General features: G+C 54.7%; 1 protein-coding gene across 2 annotated transcripts; it reads right to left on the minus strand.

The window, feature by feature from the left end:
• Positions 1-903: 903 nt before the first annotated feature.
• Positions 904-11,652, minus strand: PAX6 (paired box 6). 2 transcript variants are annotated; one of them, XM_052692457.1, is made up of 10 exons: positions 11,613-11,652; positions 10,075-10,205; positions 8,897-9,112; positions 8,358-8,523; positions 5,076-5,234; positions 4,307-4,389; positions 3,927-4,077; positions 3,691-3,788; positions 2,626-2,776; positions 904-2,016 (listed from the first exon to the last, which is right to left on the minus strand). In XM_052692457.1, exons 1-10 carry the CDS (start codon positions 11,620-11,622, stop codon positions 1,931-1,933), a joined length of 1,251 nt encoding a protein of 416 aa, XP_052548417.1. In that variant the 5' UTR covers positions 11,623-11,652; the 3' UTR covers positions 904-1,930. The 2 variants fall into 2 exon arrangements, with proteins under 2 accessions (XP_052548417.1, XP_052548416.1); XM_052692456.1 differs by having other exon boundaries at positions 3,691-3,806.
• Positions 11,653-12,134: the final 482 nt, after the last annotated feature.

Raw genomic sequence — 12,134 nt, forward strand, 5'->3', positions numbered from 1 at the left:
TGTGACCCCGTCTGCAGGCAGCCCTAGACTTGGTTCTCTGGCTTCATGGCGAGGCGTTATCTGCCACTACAAATGTGCTGGAGCGAGCAGAAAGGACAACATAACTGGCCCCGATAGCATCTCTGCTTCACAAAGGCTGTTTGTGAGGGCTGCGCTCTGACTCGGTGCTCCCCACATCCCAGCCTTTCAGGCGCGAGAGCCGTGTTTCAGCACAGCATGGCCAGAGCCGGCAGCACCACAATGAGCCAGGCTCGGGCTCCGGGAATGTTTGGCTTTCCTGCCAGTGACTAAAGGCCTCCAGCTTTCACTAGCCAGTCCCAGCTCGCATTGTTGCTGCCTGTTGATTTGTCTTCTCTCATTATTCCTTGACATGCAGCTCTCCACCCACGCCCACACTAACAACCCTCACACAAAGCGCATTGAGGTATTAACCAGGTTACAAGTTCAATGGAAAATTACACTAGGATTGTGCTGTGTGGCGGTACAAAAGGACGGTATTCACTCTCCCAAAGAGCTTATTAAAAACACAGCTTGTTTTCTCTTCTCAAACATCCTAACAAAAACGGTTTTTAGAAGCCGGGAACGTACATTTGTGCACATATGCATTTCTGCGTATGCCACGTGTAAACACAGCAGCGCGGCTCGAGCTGCCAGCCAGGAGCCCCGCTCGGCTCTGCCTTTCCTTGAGAGCAGCCCAGAAACGCAGGCTAAACCCGCAGCCTCCTGCTCCCTGACTGCAGTTAAGAGACGAGAACGCATCCTCTTTCCATCAGCCCCAATTACGGGCTGCTGGAGGTGCCAGAGGTTCGTGAGAACCCTCCTGACTGCAAGCGGAAAATAGGCTCGACATTAAACTGAGCGAGGTTAACCTAGCACAGTAACAAAATTTGCAACACCACACTATAAGGTTAAAAAGAAAATAGTATAATAAAGGAAATACAAAGGCTTTGGCATGGTTTTTACAATCAACAATGGTTAATTCTGATATGTAGTTGTGAACAACTTCAAAACACTTAAGTTTAAAACTCTTGCAAGCACTTTTAATTGATTAGGAATGAATTCTAGATGCACAAAAATGATTGGACTGTGAACAGTAGTACAACTATATCTAAGAACAATTAACTTTTGCCGACCAAAAAGAAACGTATGATGCATGAAAATGTGTATAAAACATCTATAGAATATTCTTGTCAAATATAAATGAAATTAACTTTATTATAGAAATCATTCTGGGAGATTTCTAGGGAAGACAAATACTTACATTTTGACATAAAACAAATTGGATTATATCGAAGACACAATCTACCTTTTATCTATCAAACTCTTTTCTCCGTCGCAGTTCTCTCTTAACCCTTGTTTGCACATAGCTTCATCTGTTAACAACCTTTGGAAATACCAACAGATATTTTTCTTACATAAATCTAGTGCGTATTGTTCCAGGTTTAATTATATGCAATGGAATGATACAAACTTGGAACGTCAATCCATAATCTATGAACAGATTGGTAGAAGTATTCGATATATCTTGATAAAACTCTTAAATTCGTGGCAAAGCTTGTTGATCATGGCTTCTTTTTTTTTTTTTCTTTTCTTTTCTTTTTTTTTTTCTTAAAACAACTTCATGACCAACACAGATCAAACATCCATCCAGTCTACATTGTTCTTTTTTTTTTTTTCATTATAACATACAAATGCCCATTTACAAATAATACACCAAAATGAATAAAAGTTTGGATACCAAAATGAAGATTTGTTCCAACCGATATAATGCCTTCAGTGTACAAAGGTCCATGTTAGAGTCTTTTCCATGTGTTACAGCGTAGGGCACAGTTGCAGTACAGAAGTACTCTGAGAGCCATTCTTCCTTTAGAAAATACTGCTGAACATCCAACTGTTGTCCATACAGTCATTTACGGAATTAACACATGTTTTACTGTAATCTTGGCCAGTACTGAGACATATCAGGTTCACTGCCAGGAACTTGAACTGGAACTGACACTCCAGGGGAAATGAGACCTGGAAATTGAGTGGGAAAATGGATATTTTAGCTTTTCTATACATAGCACTATTTTTGCTCACCCATTTCAGGTTCGTATGAAGTTTTGTATCCACCAGCCTGCGGGATTGGGCTGGGGGAAGATATGCTTTCAAAGCCTGTGTGCATCTAGCCGAGCTGTTATGTCTAAACCGTTGTGTTTGAGGTAAGTGGCAGAGCCCCAGCTCGATGCTATCCACTGGGAACTCAGCCCGAAATACACCGAGCATTCCTAGTTTTTAAATGTTCCTCTGTTGCTCCCAGTGATGCTGACAACCTTTTACCCTGTCGTGCTTTATTAGCAGAGGTCAGTAATCCCAGAGTTACCTTCCTGTTAGATAACAGAGCCCTGGCAAGCAGCATCCTTTGGTGCAGTCATGGCAGTGACGTGCTCAGTCCTACACATGCTTCACTTTGTATTGGGCACGGCTGTGCCAATGCCTCACACCCAGTGAGTGCTGCTGTGCTCAGCCACACCAAGGTCTGTGCAAGGCTAGGGCCCCCCCTGAAGCCTCCCACCACCCCGCTATGGGCATGGCCTCAGTAACCCAGCACCTCCCACCCCTTCCCAGCAGGGCCCGCTCGCTCACCTGTGGAAGTGGTGCCAGAGGTGCCCATGGGCTGGCTATTCATGTGTGTCTGCATGTGCGGAGGGGTGTAGGTGTCATAGCTCCGGCCGTTCACCGACGGGCTGGTGGGCAGCATGCAAGAGTAGGAGGAGGTCTGGCTGGGTACTGGGGGCTGCGAGGATAGAGCAGAGTTAGATGTGGGGCAGCCCTGGGGCTCAGAGTCTCGGCATGTCCTCAAGCATCCCCTCCACCCAACGGTACCGATGGCACAACACGGCCACGGAGACCATCCTCACCCAGAGGTGGCCGTCAGGAGGCTACGGGAGCTGGGGAGGCCCAGTGGGGCCACAGCCCTGCCCAGAGCCCTCTTTGATCCTTTGTCAGCCATGCTGCCCGCCTCCAATATCGTGAAATAAGGGCTTAACCGACGCAATTCCTTTCCCTGAACTTGAGAGACTCTAACTTTATTTGGTTAATTTTGGTTCAGCAATTAGTAACATGGTAATTGCCGCGGCGAAGGAGTCAGGCTCTCTAATCGGCTCGCCCGTCTCCAGCAGTGGTCAATGCTGCGTGCCTCAGACAAAGCTGCACAGCTCCCGTAATTGGCCAGCACCTTCCTAGGCCAACCCCACCATTAAAAAAGGAGGAATTTTGCATCTGAAAGGTCTATAGAAACGGACCCCAAAGGAATAGATTTCTTCCTCACCCAGCTGGTGATCAGCTAATGCTTTCAGGCATGAGGATTGACAGCTCTTGCAATTCTGGCTTAGCTGGCAGAACCACTGATGCTAATCGCACCCTCCCTTCCCTCGCTCAGGTGTCCCTCACGCGCGTCCCTCCCGCAGCGGAGCGCTCCGACAGCACGCGGCCCCGCTGCCGTGCCTTAACCTCAGGGCGGGCGTTCTTGTCTGAAATGGGGCTCCTCACACCAGACCTCGCGATTGTAAGGTTGGAAGAGACCATTAAGACCATCTAGTCCAACCCTCGAGCCATCCAACCGCCAACCGTTTTGAGGACCTTTCTCTCCTGAAATCCCAGCAGAGCGCTCATCCGAGCGCGATGCCCTCTCCGCGGCGCTGTGCTTACTTGCATAGGCAGGTTGTTGGCCATGGTGAAGCTGGGCATGGGTGGCAATGCGCTGTACGTGTTTGTGAGCGCCGTGTCTGTCCTGCCCAACATGGAACCTGATGTGAAAGAGGAAACTATAATAGAATAGACAGATAGATGGAGACATTAGTTTAACCACGATCGCGCTCGGCGGCACAGTCCCACGGTCTCGGTGTCCCGAGGATGGCTTCACGCGGGCGGGTTGGCTGCATTACCGGGGGTGGTCGGCTGTGGGATCGGCTGGTAAACGCTTGTGCTGAAACTACTGCTGATGGGGATGTGGCTGGGAGTGTTGCTGGCTTGTCTCCGCTGGTTCCGCAGCTTCTCCTCCCTTCTCCACTTGGCCCTTCTGTTAGAAAACCACACCTGGAAGCACAGCGTTTGAGGCGTGAGTGGCCTGGTGGGGCGAGGGCACGTGGCTCCCCGGGTCACCCAGGGCCAGCACAGAGCTGCCCCACAGCACAGCAAAGCCAAGCCCATCTGCTGCTACTTCCTGATGGAGGAGATGGGCGAACACCCGGCGTTACACTCATAACAAATTACAGTGGTTAAAGGAAGAACGATAACGGCGGAAAGTTACGTGGCAGCTCCATACCTGTATCCTTGCTTCAGGCAAATCTATTTTAGCAGCTAGTCGCTCTCTCGCAAACACATCGGGATAGTGGGTTCTCTCAAACTCTGCAAGGAGAAGTATTGCCATGTGAGTTGTAGAGAACGAATGTGGCTGATGGTCAGGCCCCAGCCTTGTGGCACAGCCACACCCTCAGTGCCTGCAAGTCAGTACTGTGAGACAGCACAGAGCTCTCTGCATAAATGTGTGCTGGGAAGGACCCCAGGCTGTCAGGCATGGTGGGGCTGGGGCTGGGCATGATCTTCTTACCCCTGTGAGGAGCTCCCATGGCACCCTGACCCCATGACCAAGAAGCTGAGTGGCACGTGGCCGAATGACGACAGGAAATCTGGGCAGAGAGCCGGCCACGGCTGGGGAAAAGGGCACCGGCTGCCAGCCCTGGGCAGCAGCAGCACTGGGGATGGGGAGCAAGCATGGTGCTGGCACCCAGCACCCTGTCCTGCCAGCATCCAGCACCTTGACATGCTGCTACCCAGTACCCTGCCCCACCACCACCCAGAAGGAGGAGGTCAGCCCGGGGTGCAGCACTGCACTGAGCCCCGTGCTGCCCTTTCTGTTCTCCGCAGCCATCGATGGGGGTCAGAATGAAATGGCATGGAAGGAGCCAGGGGCCTCAGAGCTGTCTGTATCTCTATAAGGCATGTGAATGCCAGGAATCTGCTCAGCTCCTAACGCAGCCAGGGTGTCTCTTTGCCTTTCTCTCCTACTGCTGCAGCAGCAAAATGTCGCTCACCTTTCTCAAGGGCTTCGATTTGCTCTTGGGTAAAGGATGTCCTATTTCTCTGCAGCTTCCTTTTCAGCTGAAGTCTCATCTGGGCCTCGTCGGAATCTTCCCCATTGGAGCTGATGGAGTTGGTGTTCTCCCCTCCTCCCTCCTGCTGCGGGCAGCCGTCTGCGGGAAGGAGAGCGCGGAGGTGAGACGGCGACACCGGGAGGAGCTCTAGCAGAGCAGGGGCTGAGCAGCTGACCCCCCTCCTAAAACAATCTGGGGTACGGCAGTGGTGTGGCCTTGATGACCCCACTAACACAGGGATGCTGCATCTCCCCGCGCTCCCGTAAGAGTTCCACGTCATTTTTCCTCCGGGATAAAACCTGCCTAAAAGCCCTCTCCTCTGGTAGGGACTCGATATCCGGTCGCTGCCAAAGCACCGGGGCGGCCCCCTCTGCCCGCCCGACGCGTTTACCTATTGCTGTATTTAAAAGAGCGATGTTCGGTATTTCGGATTATCTATAATCAGTAATTCCCATCTAATCAATTAGATGTTGATAGGTTTGCAGAAAATGCTATTAAGAAACCAAACCAAGCTTGTAATCTTTTTTAAAAAATATTTATCCCGTTTTTATTTGAATTCTGCACAGTCAATTTCATTTTAAAGGTTGTGAATTTAGAAGTGCCTGCATTGTTCTGCAGTTTTATTCAACTATTGTATGAGTGTGCATCGCCTTGACACCTATTACTGAGCACAGCTGTAATTATATCATCACCAAGAACAGGCTATAATTGCCGAAAATGGAATTTTATATTTAGATAAAAGGACCGTCCATTCTTTGTAAACGCGGCGCACCAGAGAAAAGTAAGATTTCTTTGAAAATTTTAACATGTAATTTTCAAAGGAACGGCAGCGAGGAGCTCGCGGCCGAGCGGAGCGCAGCTGAGCGCCTGGCACGGCTCTCCCCGGGCGCTCCCGGCGCGGGGCGACCCCGCAAGGCTGCGGGCAGCGCGGCCACAGACCCGGTCCCGGTGCCGGACCCGCTCCGAGCGGCGCTCCTCGGCGTCCAAGGGGAAGCGGAGAAGGGGCGCGGGGGCCGCCGAATGCTAATCGTTCCAGCCGCAAAGTTACGGCACGAACGCGTCGCGACGCTCCCGCGACACCCTTGAAATATTGTGGGAAATCGACTTTCAAGCAATATCATTTCTAATCGGCTCACAATGGCCCCGGCCTTCAAAGCGCGGGGGGAATTGTGCCGGGATCTGGTGGGACCCTTTCAACCACTTTGAAATGTTTTAAAACCCGCACTTTCTCCCCCATTTAAACACGGGGATTCAACCGCAGCGGCCACCATATGGGCGGCCGCAGCCCCATTGAGGCGGCCGCCGGCGGGTGAATAGCCGGGGGCTGCCTTTCAGGGCACACAAAGCCGCCCCGCCCGGGCCGCGCCGTCGCGGCGGGGCCGCCGCCCTGCCAAGCGCTGGTGGCAGCGCCGGGGGCCGCCCGCCCGGCCCGGGGGCGGCAGCCTCACCTCCGCCACCGCCCTCATCCATCACTGTCCGCCCCGCGCCCCGCGCCCCGCTACCCGAGCGCTGCTGCCCCCGGGCCGGGCCGGGCGGCCGCTGGGTCCCACCGCGGCTCTCGGGCCGCCCGCACACCCGCGCGGACAATTAAGACGTCTCCTCTCTCCGGGAGCCCCTCCGCTGCCTTTTTTTTTTTTGTTGTTGTTTTTTTAAGAAGGCCCTAAAAGGAGCGATCTCAATAATAGGGCTGTTCCACCTTCCAGACCTAATCCGTAAGAAAGGGAGTGAATGTCCGTCCCTATTATCCTATGGCCAGACCATCTGACGCTGGGCATAGGATTTGTTTCCTGGAAAAAAAAAAAAAAAAAAAGGGGGTGGAAAAAAAAAAAAAAAAGACGCTGGGAAATAAAATCATTCCTCGGTTTCTCAGTGCCGTACTCAGCGAGGCGGAAAACGAGCAAAAAAAGATAGCGAACCAATTGCGGCACCGCTCAGCCACAGAGCCGGGATCAAAACATTGTAGCATCTGTTGAAAGAGAAAGTGTCTAAATCCTATAGAAGGCTTTAGACTTAGAAGAGAGGGAGGGAAAAAAAAAGATAAGAAACAGTGTCGCGGTGATCCCTAAACCCGCTAAATCGCTGGAGAGTTTCTCCCGGATAGAGATGTCTCTTTTTTGTTCTGTCAGCCCCCGCGTATCCATTATTTTATTCACCGCCGCATGGCGTTTATCAGATTGAGACCATATTTGTGCCCCTCTGAGACCTAACCTCGCCTTATGCTTTTTGAGTAATGGACTCTTAAAATCCAGTAACATTCCCCTGCAAGGGAAAAACGCTGGAGGCGGCATGAATATTCCAGCGCGCAGCCGTCCCGCTCGCTTCGGCTCCGCTCGCTCCCCCGTTCCCCGCTCCATTCGGGGCTCCCCAGACCCGCACCGGGGGTCCCTCTGAGCGCCCTCCAGCTCTGCAAGGCCCCTCCCGCAGGGGCTCGGGGTTCCGCACCGCTCCGCCGGGCGCTGCGGGGCCGGGGCTGCCCGCAGGTAGCGGTGAGGAGGGCGCTGGCTGGGCTGCGAGGGGGCATCGGGGCGCAGAGGGGAAAGCGGGCTAAAAAAGCGGGGGACGGGGGGAGCGAGGGCCGCGCTCTATCTTTCTGGTGTCCTTCATAGATTGTTTTCTTCTCTTAAAACTGACATGTCTAATTGGCAAGCGGTGCCATATCGTGTCCAGAGGTCTCCTGTGGAACATTTCTACAGCTGTCTCCTTCAACTAGACGCTTATTCATGTCGCCTTAATGAGAAACAAAACGATCTCTAATGAGCAATTACATAGCGACAGAATTGTTCCCATAACAAATTCTTGCGTGCGACAGAAACATCCTTTGTACCAGATATTCTGCACACTGTTACCGATTTTTTTTTCCTCGCGGGGCAAAAACAAAAAGCAGGTTGTTGTGTGCGGGCACCTCCTCGAGGGGAGCGGCCGCGGCCGGAGAGCCGCGCTCAGACACGGCCATTAACCATCCCGAGTGGGCAACGCGGCATCCCATTATCCTTCATATTATCCCCTTGTCATTCCTACGACCGATACCTATTAATCTTCAGGATAAACACTTTCCTGTATTTACGAAGTTGTTCCCATCGAGGAGGGACCGCTGCCCGCCCTTTGCAGGGAGCTGATCCCGGAGCGGGGGCACCCGCGTCTGGGCACCGCCTCCGGGTGCCACATCTGGGCACCACATCTGGGCACAGCTGGGCACAGCCGCCCGACCCGCACGGCACTCACCTTGTGCGGGCTGCCCGGGTACCGAGGTGCCGGGATACCAGCCGGGCCGGGTGCCCCATGTCCCCGTCTGCCCGTTCAGCATCCTTAGCTTGTCGTACATCCCGTCGGCACCCATCTGTTGCTTTTCGCTAGCCAGGTTGCGGAGGACTCTGTTTATCGACGACACCTGCAAGGCAAAGGACAGAAGGCAATGGTAGGGCGGTAGCGCTGCCCCCGAGCCGCCCGCAGCCCCGCGCCCACCGACGCCCGGCCCCGGCCCCGAGCCCGGCGCTGCACCACCGGAGCGACGCTGCGGCTGATGCTCGCGGTGCGGGCGCTGGGGATGGCCGCGTTGTTTGTCGCTTTACCCCCCCCTCCCGCCCCCCCCCTCGCCGCTTAAAGGCATTTGTCAGATTCTGTATGAAAAAAATGCGCCTGACCCTGCCACATGCAAATGATGCGAACCTGCTCTCCGCTCACTGATAGCACAACAAAGGAGGCAGAGGCTACAGCTACCCAGCACCACACAGCACACAGCGCGGTTTCTCTCGTGGACTTACACTGGGTATGTTATCGTTGGTACAGACCCCCTCCGAGAGTAATCTGTCTCGAATCTCCCACGCAAAGATGGAGGGGCACTCTCGTTTATACTGCGCTATTTTGCTTACAACTTCGGGAGTCGCTACTCTCGGCTTACTACCTCCGATCGCCCTGGGCCTGATGGAGCCAGTTTCGTAATACCTGCCCAAAATTTTACTCACACATCCATTCGACACCTGGATAGGGAAGCGGACAGAAAACCACATTATTAATAATCTCAAGACAAAAATCAAATTGTTTAAGTATGCATTAAACAATGACAAGCTTACGTTTTGATTGTCCAGCACTTGGACTTTTGCATCTGCATGGGTCTATAACACAAAAATATACCTTAAATGGTATGAGAACTTACTGAAAGAGGCTTTTTTTTTTTTCTTAAAAAAAAAAAAATTACATTCGTGGCCCTACCCTCCGCAAAAGTGCTACTTTAAAAACGTTTGGAAGGAAAATATATAGATATATAGATATGTATATATTAAAAATCGGCTCCATAAGGAAACCTTCCGGCTCTACAGCTGAGATCTGCCCTAATGCCGGAGCTCAGCACTGCGGTGTCACCGCACGGACGGGGCCGGGCGCTGCGCCCCGGGGCCGCTCGAGTGCGGCCAGGGCTCCCGGGAGGGGTGCGATGGAGCGCTTTGCTTCCTTAGTATTATATCGGGGTTTGTCGGTTTGGGTTTGGTTTTTTTTTTCCTCCGAAAAAAAAAAAAAAAAAAGGAAAAGGAAAAATAAGAGTAAGCCACTAAGCCACGCCAAATGCATACGGATCTTACAAAATCATAGTAAATAAATACAGGGGGAAGGGGGAGGAGGGAAGCTGCAATGACGCCGAGCGGTGCGTTCGTTTTGTTACAGCGAGCTCGCCGTAACAGGAGTGCAGGTTACCACCGGGTGGGAAAAAGGAGGGGGGGGGGGGGGGGAAGTAAAACGGAAAAAAAAAGAAAAAAAGAAAAAAAAAGAGATTTTCCAAAGGTATATATAAATATCTATACGCTGCGAGAGGTCCGGCCGCACACAGCAACGATCAGCAGATTTATGAGGCTGGAACGTGGGTGGGAGCGGGGTCGGCCCCGGGCGCCCGTGGGGCAGCGGGCAGCGGGCAGAGGGCCGGGAAGAGCGGGCGCGCCGCCGCCTTCACCTGCAGGATTCGGGAGATGTCGCACGGCCGCGCGCCGCTGTGCGCGAGTTCCACGATCTTCTGCCGCGTGGAGTCGGGCAGCGGCCTCCCGTTGACGAACACCCCGCCGAGCTGGTTCACGCCGCTGTGACCTGCGGGAAGCACAGCGCCCTGGTACCGCCGGCCCGCACCGCCCGCCCCGCGCACCGCCCGTCTCTAAGCCCGCAACCCCCAGAGCAGCCCAACGCCGGGGCTGCGCTGCGCACCGCTGGGGTCGGCTCCTCGGATCGCTTTCTCTCTCTCTCCCTCTCTCTCTTTTTTTTTTTTTTTTTTTTTTTTTTCTTTCTTTGCCGTCCCCGAAAATGTAAAAAAATGAAATAAAATCCTCCCCGCGTCCCCGCGTCCTCCCCGCATCCCTGCAGCGTCCCCGCCGCATCCCCGCGCGGCGCGGCTCGGCCCGCCGGAGCTGCTCGGAGGCGGCCGACCTGGGGCTGCGGCGGGGGGAAGGATCCCTGGAGAAGCGCCGCTCCGCGCTCGCTGCGCTCTCCTCTCGTCGGAGCCTCCTGATAAATGGGCTGCGAGAGCCCCGGCTCCTTAGCAATAAATAAGCTCCAAATATAGAAGAGGGGGAAAATATGATGAGCCTCTGTGACATTTGTCTTTAAAATAAAACTAGCTGCACGTCAAGTTTGAGCTTAATTTCTGGAAATAGGCGGAAGTCGCCCCGGATCATGCATGGAAGGCTAATTGAAAAGATCAGTTGGAGCACTTGTGGCAGGCGTGTCACTTTATGACAGTCCTCTGCTTTTGAAAATTGCATCGTCACGACAAATAGTAGCATGATAAAACGACCCTTTCCGTCCGCATTTGGATATCACTCAGACGAGATTGAACTCCGCTCGCTTTCCCTCCGAGGGCGGCCGCGCTCGGAGGCAGCCGGGGGCTGTGCAGGACACGGCCGAGGGGCCGCGCTCCCCGCGCAATGGATGCGAAGTGACACCCGGGCGGGAGGCACCGCGCCGCCGCCCCCCGACCCGACCCGACGCCGGCGCGCAGCGGCCGCGGGGAGCGGCGCCTCCTCCTCCTCCTCCGCGCGCGCCCCGTCGGGCGGGGGGGGTCGGGGACGCGGTTTGAGGGTGCGCTCCGCGGCGCTTCGCGGAAGAGGTTAAGCCTTAATCACGCGGTAATTTCCCTGGAGAGCCGCGCGGCTCTCGCCCAGTGGCGATGATTATGCGCCTCGTGTTGTACGGCCAGCCGTCTAATGGGAAAGCATATGGTGTCAATTTGGACGCCCGGCACCATATACACCCAGGAGTTATTAACACAAAGCCTGGAGAGCCCGCCGCGACCTTTAAACAAAATAAAGGCTTCACCCGAATGATATCTGTTCCGCCGTCCCGATCGGAGACGCCGCCGGCCCCGGGCGCGGTGGGGACGCCCGACCTCGCGCCGCCGCCGCCGCGATTTTCCGAGGTCGCGCACCCCGCCGCGCCGCCGCCCGTCCGCCCCTCGCCCGTGCGCGGGCGCGCACACGCCGCGCAGGGCCGCGCGGCACTTACTGTTCTGCATGGTGGGCCGGGGCAGCGGGGTCCCGCGGGGCTCGCCTGGAGCGGTCTGCGGCAACGAAACGCGCGTTAGTCGGGGGCAGCGCGCACTCGCGGGATATCCCCGGCCGGGGCGAGGGCTGGGGGGCAGAGGGCCTCGGGGCGAGTCGCGCGTCGGGGGGAGGCGTCGGGGAGCGGCCACTTGCCTGGAAGCCGGGCGCGCTGTCCTCTCCTGCAGCGTGGGGGCTCGCACATCTGCGTGCCTCTACTCCCGGCGGCCCTCTAGGACAAAGCAGACGGAGCGCGTTAGCCGAGCGCTGCACCGCTCCCCGTTCGCCTCCTTCCCTCCGACCCTTCCCCTCTCCCCGCAACTTTTTCTCCGCGCCTCGCGGTTAACTTCTTTTTTCCTCTTTAGATCTTCCCCCTTCGCACTGTACTGTGACACACGCTGTCTACCTCGCCTCACTGCCTTAAAAAGTACGAACAGGAGGGGGTGAGAGCCGCCGAACAAAGCCTACAGAAAGCGAACAATGGCCT

This window comes from Tympanuchus pallidicinctus, unplaced genomic scaffold, assembly GCF_026119805.1.
Source record: "Tympanuchus pallidicinctus isolate F22 unplaced genomic scaffold, pur_lepc_1.0 scaffold3, whole genome shotgun sequence".
In the NCBI taxonomy this organism is placed as follows: Eukaryota; Metazoa; Chordata; class Aves; order Galliformes; family Phasianidae; genus Tympanuchus; species Tympanuchus pallidicinctus.